The sequence below is a fragment of the Acytostelium subglobosum genome (assembly GCF_000787575.1).
Source record: "Acytostelium subglobosum LB1 DNA, scaffold: scaffold6, whole genome shotgun sequence".
Taxonomy (NCBI): Eukaryota; Evosea; class Eumycetozoa; order Acytosteliales; family Acytosteliaceae; genus Acytostelium; species Acytostelium subglobosum.
In genome coordinates this window covers 627,743-649,515 of record NW_012236532.1, presented here as the reverse complement: position 1 = coordinate 649,515, position 21,773 = coordinate 627,743, and the positions used below count along the sequence as shown (strand labels likewise).

General features: G+C 45.5%; 10 protein-coding genes across 10 annotated transcripts; 6 read left to right on the top strand and 4 right to left on the bottom strand.

Moving 5' to 3' along the window:
* Window positions 1-815: 815 nt before the first annotated feature.
* SAMD00019534_035920 (hypothetical protein) lies at window positions 816-1,457 on the bottom strand (the record flags this gene model as incomplete). Its single annotated transcript, XM_012904484.1, has 1 exon — window positions 816-1,457. The coding sequence occupies one exon, from the start codon at window positions 1,455-1,457 to the stop codon at window positions 816-818; it is 642 nt and encodes a 213-aa protein (XP_012759938.1).
* Window positions 1,458-3,442: 1,985 nt separating this feature from the next.
* On the top strand, window positions 3,443-4,885 carry SAMD00019534_035910 (hypothetical protein; the record flags this gene model as incomplete). The annotated part of the gene is made up of 1 exon (XM_012904483.1): window positions 3,443-4,885. One exon carries the CDS (start codon window positions 3,443-3,445, stop codon window positions 4,883-4,885), a length of 1,443 nt encoding a protein of 480 aa, XP_012759937.1.
* Window positions 4,886-5,437: 552 nt separating this feature from the next.
* SAMD00019534_035900 (hypothetical protein) lies at window positions 5,438-7,251 on the top strand (the record flags this gene model as incomplete). Its single annotated transcript, XM_012904482.1, has 2 exons — window positions 5,438-7,067; window positions 7,151-7,251. 2 exons carry the CDS (start codon window positions 5,438-5,440, stop codon window positions 7,249-7,251), a joined length of 1,731 nt encoding a protein of 576 aa, XP_012759936.1.
* A 577-nt stretch (window positions 7,252-7,828) lies between these two features.
* On the top strand, window positions 7,829-9,259 carry SAMD00019534_035890 (hypothetical protein; the record flags this gene model as incomplete). Its single annotated transcript, XM_012904481.1, has 1 exon — window positions 7,829-9,259. The coding sequence occupies one exon, from the start codon at window positions 7,829-7,831 to the stop codon at window positions 9,257-9,259; it is 1,431 nt and encodes a 476-aa protein (XP_012759935.1).
* A 38-nt stretch (window positions 9,260-9,297) lies between these two features.
* On the top strand, window positions 9,298-9,600 carry SAMD00019534_035880 (hypothetical protein; the record flags this gene model as incomplete). The annotated part of the gene is made up of 1 exon (XM_012904480.1): window positions 9,298-9,600. The coding sequence occupies one exon, from the start codon at window positions 9,298-9,300 to the stop codon at window positions 9,598-9,600; it is 303 nt and encodes a 100-aa protein (XP_012759934.1).
* Window positions 9,601-9,693: 93 nt separating this feature from the next.
* SAMD00019534_035870 (hypothetical protein) lies at window positions 9,694-10,203 on the bottom strand (the record flags this gene model as incomplete). Its single annotated transcript, XM_012904479.1, has 1 exon — window positions 9,694-10,203. One exon carries the CDS (start codon window positions 10,201-10,203, stop codon window positions 9,694-9,696), a length of 510 nt encoding a protein of 169 aa, XP_012759933.1.
* Window positions 10,204-11,008: 805 nt separating this feature from the next.
* On the top strand, window positions 11,009-13,714 carry SAMD00019534_035860 (hypothetical protein; the record flags this gene model as incomplete). Its single annotated transcript, XM_012904478.1, has 3 exons — window positions 11,009-11,431; window positions 11,513-11,617; window positions 11,693-13,714. 3 exons carry the CDS (start codon window positions 11,009-11,011, stop codon window positions 13,712-13,714), a joined length of 2,550 nt encoding a protein of 849 aa, XP_012759932.1.
* Window positions 13,715-13,939: 225 nt separating this feature from the next.
* Window positions 13,940-14,756, bottom strand: SAMD00019534_035850 (hypothetical protein; the record flags this gene model as incomplete). Its single annotated transcript, XM_012904477.1, has 3 exons — window positions 13,940-14,250; window positions 14,382-14,642; window positions 14,711-14,756. Coding segments are annotated over 3 exons (618 nt in total), but the record flags the coding sequence as incomplete, so codon positions are not given.
* A 731-nt stretch (window positions 14,757-15,487) lies between these two features.
* On the bottom strand, window positions 15,488-17,182 carry SAMD00019534_035840 (hypothetical protein; the record flags this gene model as incomplete). Its single annotated transcript, XM_012904476.1, has 3 exons — window positions 15,488-15,519; window positions 15,594-16,591; window positions 16,713-17,182. The coding sequence occupies 3 exons, from the start codon at window positions 17,180-17,182 to the stop codon at window positions 15,488-15,490; spliced, it is 1,500 nt and encodes a 499-aa protein (XP_012759930.1).
* A 3,593-nt stretch (window positions 17,183-20,775) lies between these two features.
* SAMD00019534_035830 (hypothetical protein) lies at window positions 20,776-21,519 on the top strand (the record flags this gene model as incomplete). Its single annotated transcript, XM_012904475.1, has 2 exons — window positions 20,776-21,178; window positions 21,230-21,519. The coding sequence occupies 2 exons, from the start codon at window positions 20,776-20,778 to the stop codon at window positions 21,517-21,519; spliced, it is 693 nt and encodes a 230-aa protein (XP_012759929.1).
* Between the last annotated feature and the right edge of the window lie 254 nt (window positions 21,520-21,773).

Genomic DNA, 21,773 nt, shown 5'->3' with positions numbered 1-21,773 from the left:
TTGATTTAAGTCCATAATTCACACTGGAATCAACATGATTGATTGAATGTGGCGATATATTGTTAAATGTCGGTCGAATCTGATATAGTTGAGGTTGTGGCTACTGTTTAGGTAGGCTTGCGCCCGGTCTCTAGTCAATGGTTTTATCTCCAGTGTATACAACCGGTCGCTACTTGTGAGCCTTTGAATCAGGGTGTCAAAGTGATCCAGTATATTAAACCCTGTTCTTTCAATGCTGGAGTACTTGATTGCAAGGTGTCGAAGGACCATGTTGTTGCTCAATGTTTCAACAAGGTTACTGATCTCAACATCTAGATCTTGGTCGTTTAGTCGTGGAGCTTGTTGAAGAGTCAGTGGACGAGCCCTCTTTGAGGGTCGTGACAGGCTCAACCCTAACACCCTGATGGCTTTGTTGGTCCTGATCAAAGTGCAAAGCATTGACAGATTGTCATGACTGATCACAACACTATCCAGAGATAGGTTGGTGATGCACTGATTGTTGATCAACGACTGGAGGATCTCGGTCGACATCCAACTGCCGTGCAGGTTCAACGTGTTGATCGTGTTTTGAGGATGCCCAAATGCCAATCCAAATGTGCGCATGAACTTTCCCATGTCCAGGTCCAGTGACATCTTTCGGCTCCTTGCCTGATCGAGATCTAGATTAAGCTGAAGTGATTTGAGGCACTTGTTACCAGTGAGCAATGGTGCCATATCTTTCATCGACTCTATGAATCTATCGTAATTCTTCCAGTCGTTATCCTCGCAGTAAACAAAGTGTGCAGAATAGTGCAGAGTGTCCAGTTGTTGTCGTCTCAGTAGATCGCAGAGAAGGTCCATGCGGGAGTGGCTTTGGGAATTCTGGAAGTGCAATTTCTTGAGAGTTGGCCGACGGGCAACACGCTTGACCAGACGACAAGCAGGTCGGGGAAGCAGATATCCCCATCATCCTCAAAGATGAGCATGACCTGGTCGATGGCCAGGTTGTTGTTGAGTGCCAGCTCAAGTGGCGCTATGATCTCCTCTCGAATGTGGCCGTGAAGTGTCAAATCCAGTCGTTCGAGCAAGGAGCAGAACCAGCTGTTCACGAGCAGACACACATTCGGGATCCAATCAGTGTTGCCAGTGATTTCCAGATGCCTCAGTGTCGACACTCTTTGATTGGGTGGTCTCTGGAGCTGAAAATGGACAAGATAGTCTTGAAATGCCAGCAACTCATTGCTGCCAATGGTGCGTTGTTGTAGATGGAGATGTTGAGGCTCGACGGCTTCATCTTGAGTGTTATCATCATCTCGCTCCTCATAGAAACTTTGGTCATCGTCGATGTAGTCATAGTTTCGTGTATCCCAATGAGTAGGTTGCTGTGTGTACAGTGGCAGTTGGATAAGCGTGCCTGGGACACAAGAGGTGAGAAAGTGAGGCTGCTGAACAGAGTCCCAAGTCTGGTCAATGATCATTGAGAGGGATTGAATATGTTGGGGGAAAAGAGAGTACATGTTGTCGTCTGCTTCACGTTCCTAGAATGATCAGATCCGTTTAATTCCTAACACATTGATTGATGATGGTGCAAGAGAATGAATGAATAAACGAATGGATGATCATTAATCAAACAAGTTGGTATTTGTTTTTAATGGTTGGATGGTTGTTAATGCAATGGATCAATGGATTCAACGTGGAAGGATCCATATGTTGTTTCCAGAGATAAGGAATGGAGAATAGTGTCAGTGTTTTGTTGCTGTTCAAAGATGATATCAATTGATCAATGGTCTGTTTCTTTGGATAGGTGACTTTGCTCTTGCCAACTAAAACTTGTTGTCTTGGAGTGTCCATTCGAATTGAAATGAACGGTGTTTGGTGGTTGTCTTTGATCACTCTTGTGATGAGTAACAGTACCTCCTCTTGATAATTGACTCCATAGAGGAAGGGTCCTCCATCCATTTCATTTATCTCACAAGCTGCCGCAATGGTTTCAACCAGGTCGTCGGCCAGAGGAATATGAAAGGTGATGTGTTCAACATGATTGAGAGTGACAGTGAGGTGGTGATGATAGTGATGACAGTGACCATTATATATTGTATTATTAGTGTCAATGTCCTCTGATACTGTGAAGCTTATATCCAGCGATTTGAGCGGACGTTGATACTCTGGGTCGGCAAGCTGCTCGAGTGGAAATTCAATCGAGCTGACGAAGCTGAGATGGTCGATAGTACAATGGCGACTGAAGAGATACTTGTGGAATGACATTGAGTGATGTAAATAGAGGAACTTGTATCCAAATGTGTTGAGCTGAGGCATGCCCATGATGCACTCTTGAATAATGTGCACTGGACAATAATCTTCCGAGAAATGTATTTGCATCTCCTCGTGGATGCATGGCCGCCAATGAACACTTTGGTATTCGACACTATCCAATTGGAGTTCTCTCAACGACTCCAGCATTCGCAATGAAGCAATGAACTTGGTATCATCAACACATCCGTATTGACATGGGATGTAGACAGAGAGTGATGTGAGGGACTGGAATGAGACGCTACTGATAATGCCTGGAAGGTCGACCATAGCATAGTCCACCTTTGGTCCAATGTAAATGGAGAGTCGACGAATGTGAGTGTTAACAGCAAGGTCAGCCAATGTATACTCATTGAACATCGACATTTCATTGGGCCCGGGAGGCGAGACATAGCTGACGTCGAGGTCGGTAAGCGATTGGCAGCCACAGTGATGGGAAAGATAGGCGGGAACCCAGGGTGAGTCCACCTTGCAGCTCGTGAGTGTGCCTTGATTGCACATCTGCTTGAAGCTCGGGTGACTGAGCAAAGGTTGGGGGAAACTACTGGCAGTGTCCAATCGTGTGATGTAAGTAGCAAGCAGCGACCACTGTGACGAGTGTGTGCCATGTTCAAGGTAGCTAAACAACCTGTTGTATGCGTCGTCGACTTGTAGGACGAGCTGTGTGTCTCTGAGCAATGCATGCGAACGTTTGTTGATCAAACAGAGGGACCGTGCCCACTTCAAGTCTGGCCAATACAAGTCGTCTCCAACAGTTGTTGCCATCCTCCATGCTTCTCTAATGACTCTCATCAGTACAATATTGTGCAAAAGTTGTACAGGTTGATCATCACTATTCATTAAATGTATTAATATACATATATGTATATATATATCTATTATCTCTTTAAATAATATTTGTTTGTCTGTTTCACACCTTATCAAAGTTCCCTCCAAGAACTCATCCTTCCATTAGTTACAACACACACACATGTAGAATAACAAAGAGATACAATTGTATTGCTAGCAATTCCAAGTACTACTACTTCCTAGAACAAGTCCAAAGAACACCTATGTGTACTCAGCTTTAAGTGACTGTCTCATGTTAGAGAAGTATTTGTTAGCCCGTATCATCAGGGAATGCTGCTTGGCCGACTAGAAAGACGTACCCTCGATGTTGTTTGGATTGGCATTGGTCTCAAGGACTTGGTTCCAGGCTGCCAAACATGCACTGCGTCCAAACGATCTGATCACGATGACCGCCACCATCAAAGGTCCAGAGAATCGTCGCTTATCGGCAATCATTGACATTTGCACCACTCAGATGCACCATTCCTCCTTTGCCAATGTTCTAGTTGACATTGTCCCAGGCAATGAGCTGCCATGCATCGACTCAGATGACGACGACCAAGATAATGATGAGACTCAAATCGATGCAACCAACAACAACAACTCACTCGACAGGTTCCGTAAGAGAGTGGCGCTGCACATGAAGGAGCACTCGGCAGAACAGTTGGAAGCCAATGTGTGTACCTCCTCTCTCCAATCACTTGCATTCAGAGCCGACCAAGTATTTCTGCCCTTTGTCACTAGATTTGTTGGCAGCTGTTCTTGTGCCGGCCTGAACTCATTGGCCATCGAGATCCCCTCGCGATTCACAAGGGACCAGATCATTCCACTGGCTAGAGCCATTGACAACAACCCAAGTATCACAGAGTTCAAGATCTACCTCACCTTCCAAGACTTTATCGGTCAACCAAAGGTGGCCAACAAGCTGATCAAGAAGATCGTCAGGCGGCCAACACTCACCTCCTTCAGGTTTGGATGCTACGAGACCGATTGCCGTTTCGATCTTCTCTGTCATCTGCTCAAGAGGGAGCTGCTCCACACTTTAGCATATAACTCTCGTGTCCAACAAGACTCAAAGGGTAACAACAAGATGTTGGACTTTGCCCATCTGATAGCAAACAACAAGACTATCACGACACTCAACCTCCACAAAATGTCGATGGATGAACAGGCAAATCTTCCTGAGCTCCAACAGTTCAAGGTGATCTTTGGCAACGCATTCGCTGTGGGCAACAACTCGACTGTCAGGCGGCTGGGGGTCAACAACTTCATGGTCTCAACCGAGCTATTCGAGGCACTCGGCACCAACTCCACGATCACCGCCCTGAAGCTCAAGCATCTCCGGATCTGTCACTTGGAGCAGCTCATCAGATTGATTGACAGCAACAAAACAATCACAAGCTACTCACTGGATATCACTTCAGGTGGACTGTCAAGTCTAGACAATAAGTCCAAAGATGAGTTGATTGACACTCTCTTTGGTTCACTGGCCAAAAACACTGCACTAATGCAATTGAAGCTCCATATATCTGGCACCAAGAAAGAGGAGAAATTCATCAATATGGTTGCCAAGACAGACAGGCTCCTCACTTTGGATATCTTTCCATTGCCATTGGAACCTGCACAGACATACCTAGCCACAAGCCACACTCTAATTTCGCTCAGGTCAAGAAAGAGGACACATCAAGTCATCGTGATGGCATTGGATGACAATATGGACATGGTCATATCACCATTCATTCATTCATTCATTCATTTGTTTAAATAATGCAAGGTTCGTAATTATAATGAAGACGAGGAATGGAATAATTCCAATCTTGATTGAATTAGTGATTGATTGATTGGTGATGCAAGAAGACAAGAAATATCCATTTTATCCCAGGATAGATCAGTTGTGATGATAATGTCTTGACCTGGTTGGTCCTTTCATTCATTGGGAACTACCCAACCGAAGTGATCGTTTAGGGAGTGGGGTGGGGTGAAGGATATTTGTTACTGCAAAGATCTGAATCAATGAAGCAAATCAAATAAAATCTAGTCCATCAAATGATTAAGGTGGAGCGACAATTCGCGCATTGTCTTGGGATTGTTCTGTTGTTGTCTCTGTCTCTCTCTTTAGTTATCACACACACACTAACAAACGAGACAACACACATCTAGATCGAGGCAACACTCACAGACACACACACACACTAGATAACAAAGAGATACAAACATTACAATTGTATAACTACCAATTCCAAGTACTACTACTACTTCCTAGAACAAGTCCCAAAGAACACCAAACAAACAAACAAACAAACAATCGAACGAACGAATCATGGCATCACTCAACTCCACCATGGTGTTTCCAATCTTGGTACTATTGGCAACATTGATGATGGTGTTGACAACAGCACAGCCAGCATGCCAACATCCAATATATTGTGTTGGTGAGGTGTTGCATACGGTACAGTTGTCTCGTGTGTTTAATGACTCAAAGACTTTCGTCGACATGCCCATGCGCTACCCAACCCAGATCATCCTGAACAACTTCAACCTGATGGTCAACGCCTCACACGATGGCCAGCCATCCAACGCCGAGATCATGTCCTTCCTGGCCAACAACTTCTTGCCCGCCGGTTACGAGGTGCAGAGGAGCGTGCCGACCGACTGGCTGCCAGAGCCGCCATTCGTCGAGCGCGTGCACAGTCCCGAGCTCCGCGAGTTTGGCCTGGCCGTGCACACAATGTGGCTCAATCTGTCGCGTCACTTTAATCTCACGGGCCTGTGCGAGGAGTGCCATTCGTCGATCCCCGTGCCCAACCCATTCATCATTGCTGGCTCTCGCTTCCATGAGTACTACTACTGGGACAGCTTCTGGATGATCCAGGGACTGCTCGTGTCTGACATGGCCTCGACTGCCCGCGGCATGTTGCTCAACTTTGCATCGCTCTTCCAACGCTTTGGCTTTGTGCCCAATGGTGGACGTCTCTACTTCCTCGACCGATCGCAGCCGCCCCTGCTCACACAGATGGTCAGCGAGTACTACGCCGCCACCGAGGACAACGCACTTCTCGAGCAGCTGCTGCCATTGCTGGACCAAGAGTACCAATTCTGGATGGTCAATCAATCAGTGCTGGTCAACTCCCTCGTCACACCAGGCAAGACTTACTTGCTCAACATGTACAATGTCACGACGTCGACACCTCGCCCTGAGTCATACGCCGAGGACTATACCAACGCCCAGACGCTCCCATCAATCGAGCGCCAAACGTTCTTCTACTCATCGCTGGCTTCGGCCGCAGAGTCTGGCATGGACTTCTCATCAAAGTGGTTCGAACCTGGCAGCATCAACCTTACGACGATACAGACGATCGAGATTGTACCCGTCGACCTCAACACAATGCTCTACGCCAATGAGAAGAGGTTGGCCGAGTTCCATCGCATGGTGGGCAATGTATCGATGCAGGCCTACTATCTCAATCAAGCGGCGATCAGACTGAGCGCGCTGATGGACGTGTTTTGGTGCGAGCAGGACTATCAATGGTACGACTTCCACCTGGACACGATGAAGCAGAACCAGCAGTACTACATCACCAATTGGATGCCCTTGTGGAGTGGCATTCAAAACGACCTGCCCCAGTACTTCACCGAGCAGCTGGTCGACTCGCTCGTCAAGACCATGTTCCCAATGGCCATGGATTATGTTGGCGGCATGCCCACATCGGCTGTGGCTTCGGGCCAGCAGTGGGACTTCCCCTACGCATGGTCCCCACTCGAGTACTTCATCTTTGATGGTCTACAACAAACGAATAGCACATTGGCCAACTTCATGTCGATGGATATCATTCAACGATGGGTCACGACCAACTATTGCGGCTGGAAGAATACCCTTGTCAGCCAAGGTGGTATGATGTACGAGAAGTATGATGTTACCCAAGTTGGTGAGCCAGGTGGTGGTGGAGAATGTATGTATAATAATTATTATTATTAATCTGGAATCATTCCAATCACCATTTACTGACACGCTCAATCAATCAAATATATATAGATGTAGTACAAGATGGATTTGGCTGGACGAACGGAGTTGCTCTCTATCTTTTAAACAACTTTGGAGAGACATTGAAATTCCAAGACTGTAACTCGTTATAAAGGATGGCTTGGACATTCAATCCAAGTCAACATGTTTATTGGACACAAGCAATACATGTGGCCAGTTTACCAACTAATTTAATTTAATCTAATCAATCATCTTGTAAAATTATATGCCTGGAGAGGGTATGTCTGTGCGGGTATGTTGACTTGGACAATTTGAAGTCAACACACTTTGGGTTGAGGGATGATCCAACTTAGAAGTTTATCATCGATCAGATTGTGTGTACAACATATCCAGAGTCTGTATGATGTGCATCATCACAACTTGATCACTTAATCACTCAATCACTCATTCAATCAATCAATGATATGTTGGAGAAAGACCACGAAGCATGACCCAAGAGCTCCAACAACATATCCTCAACCGCATATTGTCCTTCCTCTGGCTCTACGCGCAGATGGAAACTACAGCTGGCTCTGGTGAGCAGGAGCTTCTTTGCTGCCATCTCAACATACCATCTGCTGGCACACAAACTACCCGACCAGGATCAAAGACGAGAGATTCGTTGCCCATGACGTCGTCAAGCACTTTCTGTCGCCGCACTGCGTCATCAAGCATCCTACGCGCCTGAGGATGGATTACAAGTTGTTGAACGAGCTGTTTGGTCGCGAGCACAAGTTCGTCACACCCGTCAACATGGTCCGATCGATCGAGAACATCGAGTTCCTCGACTACGAGGGATACAACATGTACGACTGGTTCTTCTCGGATGTCGCTCTGGCGCACTTCCCCTCACTACTGCATCTTCATATCACTGGACTGGATCCTGGCAACGATGCTCAGGTGATAGAGTACCTCCTCAATCATACTCTCTCCAACAAGCTACAATCGCTGTCATTGGCAACTATGGTGGACGCTCAAAACAGAATGGCTTCGCCTTCTTTGCAGGACAGTGGCTCCTCCTTCTCCTGCTCTGGCAAGTTGCAGAAACTCACCGATCTGGCACTGCGCGTTTGTGGACCGACTGGACACATTCTCAACCACTCAACCATTGTCCAACGCCTCACCTCTCTTGTACTTGGGAGCGACCAAGCTCCATATGGGAACACATACAAGGACCGCTTCTTCATCGAGGACCCGGACGCATTCTTTAGCCATCTCTCGCAGAACAAGGTCTTGCAACGGTTAGACTTGTTCCTTGCCAACCGGAGCGACCGAAACGACTACAAGCCGGCGTTCTTTCGCTTCTTGCGCGACAACAGCTCTTTGCGATCGCTCTCACTTGGCTTCATTCGTGATCGATCCTATCTCGACGTCATTGGATCAAAGAGCAACCTCCACACTCTCAAGATCAGCATGAACGAGACTGTTGTATTCAACTCTATCCACACCCTGAGTCTGTCTTCGAGGAGCGACTCCAACCTATACAGACAGCTCATTGCCCTCCGAGACTCTTCGTCCCGTCTGACATCGCTCACACTCGCATTCCACCAAGCAAAGTTGGATCATGCCGACATCATTACTCGCCATCTTCATCTCCTCCTCAACCGTATGACATCGCTCCGCATTCTCCGACTAGAGGCGGCTTTTGAACTCATTGGCAGCCTGGGCAACTTGATACGCGTTCCTCACCTGCAGGAACTACAGATGGCCTTTAACGTGCCGGCAGACATTCAGTTTTCACTACTCGAATCAATCGGGACACTTACATGTGAACCCAAGAGGATCACGTTTGAGGAGAATGTCCTGGTCTGTTCTCCTCTCGGCAAATACTACGGCAAGCCCTGCTTCCCTGACAACGACAACTCTGACGGCCGCCCTAGCATGACCACCTCCCTTATTGTGACTGGCTCCAAGCCAGTGATGTCACTGACCTACTTCACCAGGACATCGGAGCAAGATCGCACGGAGAGCAACAGCGAAGACATTCAAGAGGATTTCTGGAATGGACAGTATCGCTTCGAAGTCACTTTGAATCCCTACGCGCTCGAATTGGAGTCATTCACTTATGAGTACGAAGAGGACGATTACTACAATCCTCAAGAGTCCCATCCCGAGTCATGAGGCAGCATCACCATTCAGGTTGCATCCTCTTCCAACAAATGTACACTGCTCTAAACGACCTACCCCAGTACTTCACCGAGCAGCTGGTCGACTCGCTCGTCAAGACCATGTTCCCAATGGCCATGGACTATGTTGGCGGCATGCCCACATCGGCTGTGGCTTCGGGCCAGCAGTGGGACTTCCCCTACGCATGGTCCCCACTCGAGTACTTCATCTTTGATGGTCTACAACAAACGAATAGCACATTGACCAACTTCATGTCGATGGATATCATTCAAAGATGGGTCACGACCAACTACTGTGGAGAGACATTGAAATTCCAAGACTGTAACTCGTTATAAAGGATGCCTTGGACAATCAATCCAAGTCAACATGTTTATTGGACACAAGCAATACATGTGGCCTGTCTACAAACTAATTTAATTTAATCTATTCTATACACATACCAATGGTTGATGTGGCTCCTCTGGCAACACAACTGTGATCTGATCATTCGGGCGAACGACACCACCCTTGAGCACAATACTCATCACACCTCCTTTACGCTTGGTGATCTTGCCGTCTTGATCAGTCTCGAGACATGCCTTTTGGAGGTCCTGTTGAAGGCCTTCAAGTTGACGACATGGATTGCGCAGGCCTGTCAGCTGGACCACCGCGCCATCATTGCCAAGATGCAGCTTGGTGCCTGTGGGCAGGGCATGGAGATCGATGCCACGTGTTGTGATGTTCTCGCCCATCTCTCCTGGATTGACGCCACGTGTGAAGTTCATTGTCTTGAGGTTGTCATGCAGCTCTGCGTGAATCAGATGAACCTGGCGCAGATTGGGTGCTGTTGGATTGGTTTTGACTCTACTCAAATGTTGAACGTAGACACCATTATGAGCATCACCATCAATGCCCAATCCTTCGATCAACACAATCTCTGTACAAACATCCTTTGACATGTTATGTACTGGACTCTTGCAAACTGCTATCACTGACATTGGATTGGAATATGTTTATGTTTATATGTTTGATTGAATAGAGTGATGAGTAAGTGAGTGAGTGAGAATGAGATATAAATTAAGATTGAGTGAATCATCATCAAAAGTCTAAGAGTGTGTCCTTTATCCCCCAGGGGACATGACTTACAACCTTCCACAATCCCATCAATCAATCAAATAATATCTTCATTGTCATCACACATTTGTCATAGCTTGCCGAAGTAATGAATCAATGGATAATGACACCCCCCATTGTTCTCTCGTTTTGGTCTTAGTTGATGAGTTGGATGTTTGTATGGAAAATGATTAACTGGCAAAAATGATCAACTTTTTGAATTTTTTTTATCAAACCAAAACCTTTTTGCAGGGTCTTCATCAGAAACACACACACAACACAACCCCTTACTCTAATAATCATCGACCTAACCACCACAATAACAATCCAATCCAAACACACACACACACACACCAAGATACACACATTAACTTATCAAAGAAACAAACTTTGAGAGTCAAGCAAAGGAGGTGGTGTCCATTCCATTGATAGTGTTGTGTGTCTCAAACATAACAATAGTTATACAAACATTCATTCATTCATTCATTCATACTTGAGATAATAGTAATAGTAATAGTAACAGTACATCACTCGCACAGGAACAAGATCTGATCAATCATTCAATCAATCAACATCATTATACATAAAGACACAAAGACAGAGAGATATATATAGAGAATGAGTGTAGATACTTCAATTCCTTCGTTTGAGATGGCATGGACCATTGATTTCGAAGACTTGGAGATTGGAAGAGAGATTGGAAGCGGTGGTTTTGGAAAGGTGTACAAGGGAGAGTACCTCCAGACACCGGTGGCCATCAAAAAGATTCACATCGCACCGGATGACCCCAACAGGAAGGATTTGGAGAAGTTCTTGATACGAGAGATCGAGACTATCAAGTTGTTCAGACATCCCAACGTCATACAGTTTGTCGGCGTCGCCGAGAACGATGGCATCCTCTACATTGTCACTGAGCTGGTGCCAGGCGGTGACCTACAGTGGTATCTCAAGAACAGACAGGTCGACCTACCCTGGCTACTCCGCATCAACATCGCCTACGATGTCACCCTTGCCATGTCCTACCTGCACAGCAAGAACATCGTTCATCGTGATCTAAAGTCATCCAATCTACTTGTAAGTGTCATGTGACCCTCGCCCTTCCCTTGCCCCCTCGACCCTGACCCCTAACCCTTGTCGTCGTTCACTCAAACATAGATCGATACTCAATGGAAGGTCAAGGTGTGCGACTTTGGATTCGCAAGAATAGTCGATGATGAGAATAACAAGTCAATGACCATCTGTGGAACTGACAACTGGATGGTATGTGATCACATGTCCACGCATCATCACGTGATCATACACTAATCCAATCAATCACAATCAATCACCTTATAGGCACCAGAGATGATCACAGGACAAGACTATGATGAGAGATGTGATGTATTCTCATTTGGAATGCTGCTGTTTGAGCTGATCACAAGGACAAAGCCAACGCCAAACATGAGGAACCAAGACTTTGGTGTCAACAGTGATATAATGATGGCGCAGGTCGTAGCTGACTGCCCCATACCATTCGTTGAGTTGATGCAAGAGTGCTGCAAGTTCAATCCAAACGATCGTCCATCGTTCAAGCTGATCACACAATCCCTAAAGACGATGCGCAACAGCCTCTACGGCCCCAACCCCGTGTTGGAGTACCCCGCACTGCGCCAGTTTGTCAACCAGCCCGCCCCCACACTGGCGAGCCCCGTGCCCGGCTCGCCAGGTGGTGGCCTCATCGCCGACGCCAAGAAGATCATGTCCACAGGCTCGTTCGACACGCGCGACCAGCAGCAGTTCGAGGAGGAGTCTGACTACGCATCGGCCAACGACACCTTTGGCAAGGGTGGCGCCAGTAACGGCACCGACAATCAAGCCAAGAAGGTGACCATCGCCGATCACCAGCCAGAGGAGGGTGACGACCAAGACGACGAAGACTATGACGAGGACGAGGATATGGAGGAGCGCGATGGCGAGCAGCCACCTCACAACGATGAGGACGACTATGACGAGGACGTCGATCACTCTGATGACGACGAGGAGGAGGATGAGGACGAGGACGACCTGATCGTCTCGCACCAGACACTGTCCCCATCTAGCCTGCCGTCCAGCAGCGTCTCTGGCAAGAAGAACGTATCGTTCAACATTAGCAAGATATCGTACCACACTTACGAGAAGGAGAGCGACGACGAGGACGAGGAATACGACTATGGCTACGACGATGAGGACGAAGACGACTATGACGACTATGACGAAGACGATGAAGAGATCGACTATGGCGACGACTACGACCCCGAGCAGTACGGCGAGGGCGACCTCGAGGTGGACTATGATGGCGAGGAGGATGATGTCATTATCCATCCAACACCAGAGGAGCAATTGATCAGCGAAGAGGATGAGGATGAGGATGAAGAAGAGGACGACGAGGATAGTGATGAGGAGCAGACTGTACCAGCAGTTGTTACTGTTGTGCAAGAGCAACCACCAGTCGAGGAGGTCAAGGTTGAGGAGCCAGCACAGCAGACCGATGCTCAGGAGGAGCAAAGTGTGCCAATTGCTGTTGCTGAGCCTGTCCAACCAGCTGTTGCTGTTGTTGAGGAGACTCCAAAGGAGGAACCAGCCGTCGTCGTTGTCGCCACACCAGATGTCGAGCAACTTGTACATTCCACAACTACCGAAGAAGCAGCTCAGATCGTTCCAGAGACACCCGCCACCACTGCTGTTGATGAGCCAGTCAAGGTTGAGGAAGTCGCCGTCATCGAGGAGCCATCAACATCAACACCAACTCCAACTCCAACTCCAGTCGAGGTCATTGCCGTGGCCGAGGAGCCAGTCAAGGTTGAGGCTGCTGTGGCCGTGACCGAGCCAACACCAATCGCGATCGTTGCTGAGGAGCCTGTTAAGTTTGAGGCTGTCTTCCAGCCAGCCGCAGACACCAAGCTGGAGGAGTTACCAGTCATCATTGAGCAGCAACCAGGCAAGGTTGATGCTCCCACCACCACCATCGTTGTCGAGCAGCGCGAGTCAGTCTCTGTCCACGTTGATGTCCAATCCCCAGAGCCCGCTGCACCAGCAGCAGTCATCGCCAGTGAGGATGTTCACACAGAGTCAATCAAACCAACTACCACTGTTTCACCTGTTGTTGAACAATCAACAACATCATCAACAACAACAATATCTACAACATCACCAGCAACACCAGCTACAACTCCATCAATCAAACAACAAGAACAGCCTCAAACTCAGGCCAGCTTGCCATCTACTCAAACCAAAACGACACCCAAGAAGGAGCAGCCAGCAACGACCAAACAGAGCGAGAACTCGCCATTGATATCAACGAATGTCCAACGTCAATGCTGTTCATGTTGGGTGATGTAATACTACCTTAACTCCAATAATAATAATAATAATAATAAAATACTACCCTATATATGCTACTACCTGACCTGTCTGCCTGCGCAGGCAGCCGCCAACCAACGTCTAAAGTTTAAACTAAACTTCAAGTTTATGGATACAATATGTGATGGAGCTCCTCTGGCACACTGCCTCGTGCCTCATTCATTCATTCATTCATCATTCGGCAGACAACTGACTGAGTTAGCCAAAGGTGATGGGGACATCCTTCTTGGTGCCATTGAGCGTGGCGGTGATCTTTGGATTGGACATGGCGAACTGCTTGAACTCCTGGAAGGACAGCTTGCCATCACCGTTGGTGTCGAGCGATGAGAAGGCACCCTCTGCAAATATCTGTGCCATGTCTTCAGAGAAGTTCTGCAAGTCATCCGGGTTGAGATCATCGTTGGCCTGGTACGAGAGTGCCTTGAAGCCTGAAATCCAAGCCTGCTTAAACATCAACGACAACTCGCTCTTTGAAATATAGCCATTTCCATCCAAGTCATATGCCTTAAATGACACTGGATTGATTGATTGATTGATTGATTGGTTGGGTGATTGGAATTGTTCCAAAGGTGATGGGTGGGTGGGAGGATGGGTCAGATGATATCCACTTCCATGTGATCGATCAATCAATCAAATAAACACATACACTCCAACTTCTCTTCGACTGTGCCCTTGCATAGCATTGAGAGACCACCGACAAACTCCTGCAGGTCTACGGTGTTGTCCTTGTTTATGTCGAGTAGGTCGAACAGTCTGTCTGGGAATGGTGTGTTGTCCAGGTTCTTAAGACCGGCCTGCTGTAGCTTGACCAGTCCCTGTCTAAATTGATCTCTGTTCAATGGCTTCTTTCCGCCATCGCTCAGCTCCAAAAACACCTCGTACAACTTCTTCACCTCGACCTTATCGACTGGCACATAGTTAAAGTTAGTTCCTGTCCCTTCCGTCCATCCATCCATCATCGATATCATCACCTACAGTTTGTTGTCTCTTGTAACTTCTTCACCTCATTCTGATCAAACTCTGGATTGACAAACAGTGATATTAGTCTCATTAATCCAATCAATCATTCATCATTCAATCTAGGACACATACTAAACTTCTTGTTATCCTTGCGTTTCTGTGATGACTTGGAGGATGATGTCTTGGCTCCAGCAGCAGTTGTTTGTTTGTTTCCCATTTTGTTAAAAGGTATATATATAGTCCACTAAGTCTGGATAATCAGAGTCTATCTGTATGTGTATGATTAATGATAGAATTGGAATGAATGATAGACCCTCATCTCTCTGGACCTTGACTCACCTTCCTATGTTCCTGGCTATGAGTCTCCCACAAACCACTAACAATCAATCAACGTCCTCAATCACACACTAACTCACTTTATTATTAATTAACTCTGAATGATGATACACTTTGATCAAAGTGGTGTAATGATGTATGAGTGTGTGGGGGGGTGGGCTTGATTGTGGCTTTCATCATCAATTCACAACAACGTGATTTGCACACAATCGTGTGTGATGCAAACCTTTACACTGAAAGGACGTACGCATCATGATCTAACTATCTTTAAAAGGGATAATATCAATTTATATTCTACGATGATGATTAGATCGTTGTCTTTCTTTGTACAACTTGTTTGATTCACGAGACACTGCCCATCCACATCAATGCAAATATCCAGGTCCCGGGATGATCTTACATTGAGGTCCTAGGACCTGCTAACAGACAATCGGTATTGTTTCCAATCATCCTTGATCACTTTGGCAGTGTTTGGATAACTTTGTTCACTATGATCACGTGATGGGTGTCAGCCAGAAGCCACATACTCACTCAATCAATCAATCAATCAATCACTACTTACCATCTAACTTCAGTCCCTCACAGATCCTTGTGCCATATTCCTTGTCGGCCAGGTAGAAACATCGAATGGCCCTGATTTTGATGTCATCTCTGGTTACGCCACTCATGTGTCCAACGATGTTCTCGACCAGACGTGTCTTGGCTCCGGAATCCATCAATCTATACAAGTCACCAGCCTGAACATAGTCATTGTTTGGATGCTTGTACTGATGTTTGGCCACCTCGCCCATCACTTTGTACTCGTGAATGTGCGCGCTTGGGTCCACTGCAGGTGTACCATTGACCGAGTTGGGATAGTAATTGGTCGACTTGCCTCCATTGGCCTCCACACACATGGGTCCATCGCGTTGGTAGTTGTTCACATGCATTGGACAGTTGATTGGTATCTGTTGATAGTTGGTGCCAAGTCTGTAGCGATGAGCGTCAGGGTAGGACAACAGACGCCACTGTAACATCTTGTCGAGTGATGGCTCAATGCCGGGCACCATATGGGACGGCGAGAATGCCGCCTGCTCAACCTCAGCAAAGTAGTTCTCTGGATTGCGATCAAGCACCATCCTGCCGATAGGAATCAAGGGGTAGTCCTTGTGCGACAATACCTTGGTCACATCAAATGGATCGAAACGATAATTGAAGGCCTCGTCATACTTCATGAGTTGGATGCACACCTTCCATGCTGGATGGTCGCCTCGCTCAATGGCCTGGAACAGATCCTTGGTGGCCGCGTCGGGGTCTGTGCCAGCTAGTGATATGGCTTCGGCATTGGTATGATTCTGGATGCCAGACTCTGTCTTGAAGTGAAGCTTGACAAAGTATGGTTCGTACTTATCATTCACAAACTTGAGAGTGTGCGATGAGAAGCCATCCATATGTCTAAAGTCCTTTGGAGTGCCACGATCAGAGAACAAGATAGTGAACTGATGTACACTCTCTGGGGTCAATCCCATGAAGTCCCAGAATGCATCAGGGTCCTTCAAGTTGGTTTGAGGGTTGCGTTTCCTTAATTGGAAGGAGTGATTGGTAAGTGTATGATCTGGAGATGGGATAGTTCCAATGAGTTTGGTTGAGTTGTATTTGATTGATTGATTGATTTGTTGATGGAGTATTTTGATCAACTTACTGGGTGTGGATAAAGTCTGGGAACTTCTGAGGCTCGCGAATGAAGAATATAGGAGTGTTGTTTCCCACCATGTCCCAGTTACCTTCTTCGGTGTAGAACTTGACGGCAAATCCACGGGGATCACGTGCAGAGTCGGCTGAACCCTTCTCACCTCCAACAGTTGAGAATCGTGCGAATACAGGTGTTCTCTTACCAACTGAATTGAACAACTTGGCACGACACCATTTGGGTAGGTCGGCATTGGTCACTTCAAAGTATCCATGTGCGCCTGCACCCTTGGCATGAACCACACGTTCAGGTATACGCTCTCTATTGAAATGTGCCAACTTGTCCATTGTATGAAAGTCCTGTACCAATGAAGGTCCAGGATTTCCAGCGGTCAATATATTAATATCATTATCCACAGGTGCTCCATTTGAAGTTGTAAATACAACATGTTGCTTTGGATGTTGTTTTAATTGTGATGACATTATTATTAATTATCTATTATGTGTACTCTATATATCTAAATAGTTATCTATACAATTGATATATTGAATGGAACTTGTACTAATTGAATAACCAATATGGGCCAGTTCATCCTTCCATTCCAAAACTTGGTTGTGGGTTATCCACACTTCATTGCCAAAGGGGGAATTGTTTGTGGATTGGTCAAGTTTGGACAGACACTAATGTTTGTTCGCTGTTGTCCGCATAAGGATAATGAGGCTCAAAGTTCGAATATTCAATTGACCAATCAGTCAGATGTCATTGTGATGTAAAATGGTATTATTAAATTAAATTAAATACAGGTAACTATAACTATAGTTGAGTGTTGCTTAATGACTTGTGTAAGTTCAAAGTTAGAATAGAGGTAGGTACCCAAGATGGTATCAAAGGGTATGCACTGAGAGCGTTGTCAATCAATCATTTACATAAGAAAACGTGCGCATTGATCCCATTCATTCACACACAAATGGGTCATAGACCACCGACTCCCGAGATAGAGAAAACGCCACCTTTGATGTGAGGGAGTGCCCAACCATAAAGATTCAAAAACTACCCAAGATCTTGTCGGCTGTTACTGATGGCTCTGTTGGGTCCATGACGAGCTACACTCAACCAAACTTCGTCTTCTGTGTGAGAGCAAAGTTCAGATTTGTTATTGTGCGTGTGTTTTGGGTGAATAAGCATCCGCATCCTCCGCTCATCCTCCTGGCGAAAGCAATACCATCAATACAATTGACTCAGTTTATGTGTCCACACTTGGTCTTTCATTATTTATTTATAACAATCATCAACATTAATCGAACAGTATCAGTAGCAGCAATAACAAGTAGCAGGTTGTAGCAAGCAGAGATCATTGCAAGTGTTCTTATGTAAGTTGCTGATGCCTGAAGACCAGGTCATACCCATACACACACACACACACAAATAGACCTCAATCAATGATCATGATTATCTCTTTGTGGGTCTTGTGTAGTGTGTTCGTTCGGTTCGCCACATCACACACACATACACAAATACATTGTTATTGTTTGTGTCAATATAATCACCAGTCTGTCTTCCTGACTGACCTGGTGAGCTCCATGGAGAGATCCATCGCTTTCTCCAACCTCCATCCAGTGTGCACACATCCTCCATTACCTTCATTGCATATTGCAAACTATCAGTCAATCAATCAATCAATCATTAAGTTATAATTAAGCGACATAACATCAGAAAGCAAAAAGACACCTTCATAGTTTGCAAAGACACATTTAACTTCCATTCATCAGCCAAGTTCAACTTCAACTTTGCGCAATCATTCCCTTCGTTATCCATCCATTGGTTGCCCACAGTCACCGAGGTCCTCACCAAGTATTTATTATTTTGTCTATAACATTGTCTCATTATCATTATCATTATCAGCAATCGACTCGACACTATCTATGCCTGTCTACTTGCAACGATCAATTTTATTGTGTATGTTTTGCTTCGAGGCGCGACCCTTACGATCCTCATTTCATCTCAACGTTCTGTCTCTCTTGGCGCCACTGCCGCATTGATCCGTCAACTATCAGCCAAGCCGGCCCGGTCATGACGACCATTGATCAATCTCAATCACCTCGCCTCACTCAATCCATAAATCCATCTCACCATCAACCACCATTCATCAAACTACCATCACACCTTGGCATCACTCATCCAACGCGCCAGATCTGACTCATCCCCATATCGGGTCGACTGTTCCCATACGCGTGTGAATGAGAAAGAAAGTGTGTGTATGAGAGTGTGTGGTGTTGAATGAGAACGTTAGGCTCAAAGTCAATTATTTTCACATTTCTAAGATGGTGTGTGGTGGAAAGAAGGGAGGATGGATGGAGTGGATTGGATAAGCCTGGTTAGCTCTGCAGAGCAGACAGGAGGTAACAATACCACATGACAAATAGGTTACGATGAATGACTTCCAGTCATACTGAAACAACCCCCTTTTATCTGTACATACACATACACATTATTATTATTATTATTATTTATTTATTGTGTATGTATCTATCTATCTCACCATTTCATTCATTCATTCATTCAGTCAATCAATCAAACAATCAATCTTGAGAACCATATCAAGATATGTGTGATGCGTGCGTATCTCGATATATTTATAGATGCCACACCTTCATCCATATCACCAAAGACCACAAACACACTCCCTCTCATTCATTAACACACATCATCTTTAACAACATATCTGTTTGTCAAGATGGATGGATGGTTGTTGTTATAGTGTGTGTGAATTAATGAATGAATGAATGTGTTGGTGTGTGTTTGGACCAACCAATCGCATACCCTTGTTTTCAACTTTGCCGCAACGCTTACATACACACATACACAAACAAACAAACAATCACACACACATATATACATACATTCACATGCGCAAAGTCAGTCAGCAGCAGTGAATCACATTCAGTTGGTAGTGCCGCTCGTCTCATCCCATCCCATCACACCTCCTCCTCCCAGTCCAGTCCATTCCCATCTCTTTCTCTCTCTCTCTCTCTCTCTCACATTGCCGCAATCAATCAATCTAGCAAGCAACCAACCAACCATTTTGTTGTTGTTAATCAATTAACACTATCGCACCAACTTGCTTTATTTATATCCTTATCCCTATCACACATCTTATCGGAGTGATTGATTGCAATTTCCAGTAAGCAAGCTTGCAACAGCAGCAACAACAGCAGTAGCAACACACTCTAGTAGAAGCGCAAACCATTTTACAATACAATAGCAGCAGCGGGAAGAAAGCAGTAGCAACAGAAGAAGAAGGAGAGCGCAGTAGTCATACAACAACAATAGCAGTAGCAATCAACAAGCGGCAAACAAACACCCGATCAGATAGTGTCCCGTCCACATCTCCATCATTTACACTCATCTACGCTTACATCTTATTACCATCACCATCATCAGTGCCCACCGTCGTCTTTTGTTTTGTTGTCATTACTATTATTATTATTATTTGTTTGTTGTTATCTGTACATATAGTCTATCTCAATACATTGTAATATAGTTATTTATACATATACTAATCTCTCTACCTTACACTCTCAGATATCATCATATCACCTGTAACAATCTTCACCAACATACAACAACCACAACAAATACACTACCCTCTACCCAACTTTGATCACTATCTAGTATCCTTAACAAAGTACGAGATATCTTTAAACAAGTATATAGACCCGGCCAACATACTTGAACAACCCTTTGTGCTCCAACCAACAGTCTGAGCACCAAGAACAAACAACAAAACATCAGCTCCAGAGCAGCTTGTAAACTATATATTTAGTTTCGACTACATATATATTTATATATATACTCATTATTATTATATATATATTATTATTCTTATTTATACATACATACACCTCAACAATCATATGTACATAATACACCATTTATCCACCATTCACTTGTGAACAAATATATTGTTGTAACATACTTTAAACAAACCTACACATATACATACATATACATACATACAAAAAGAATAGCAATCAACTTCCAAACAAACAATCAATCAAACAAATAATCAAACATAATGAATAAGATAGCCATGCCACAGCGAACATTCTCACCTCGCACCTTCATGGGCGATAGAGGCATCATGCTCGACAGCTTTGGACGCGTGTTGCACAATGAATCGTTCCCATCGATATACGACAACGATAAGAAGATCGTGGCACCCAAGCCTTGGAAGACAACAAACAATACGCACTTCTCAAACAGCCAGTTCGAGGAGGCCGGACAGGAGATCCAGACCATCATCCTACATTCATTTCTAGGAGAGGACTTTAGCGACGCCTTCATCACCAACAATCACTCAACAGATTACTTCAATGTTGGTGCTTATACAAAGTCTACTGCCAGCAGATACTCTGATAACAATAATAACAACAATAATAACAACAACAATAATAGCAGTAGCAGCAGCAACATTAGCAGTAAGGCAGCAACACATAGACTTAACTACAATCATAACAACAATAGTATAGATAGCAACGCTGCAAGCGAAGCAAGGTTAAACCTGAATGACGACTTTAGCCTTATAGAGAACTATGCTGGCAGTGGCGGCGACTCTCAGATATCATCGATCATCGACTTCAGCATCCCAATCTACACGCATTCACCAGGCTGCAACGATCCGATTACGCCACCAACGCGCACCCACAACCCAATCACCTTGAACCAGGCCTTTTCCTCATCGTCCGACCTGGACGGGATGCAACAGGGCGCTGAGATAGGTCTGCTCTCAATCTCCCCGCCTCTCATCCTCAACCATTGATCGGCCCACGTCCCACCCGCCATCCCGGCGCATCTTTCTTTCCTCTCTCCTCTCTCCTCTTCTCTGTCCTCCTCACCCATCACACCCGCCACCTCAGCAACCTACCAACATGTACAAATCATCATATCCCTATCCTCAACCCTCTACCCATCCCTTCCTACCTACCAACCATACCCAACATCCATTCATTCACTTTGGTGAAACCTGTCATTTGACTTGGTCTGCAGCCCATCACAACCAACCAACCAATAAAT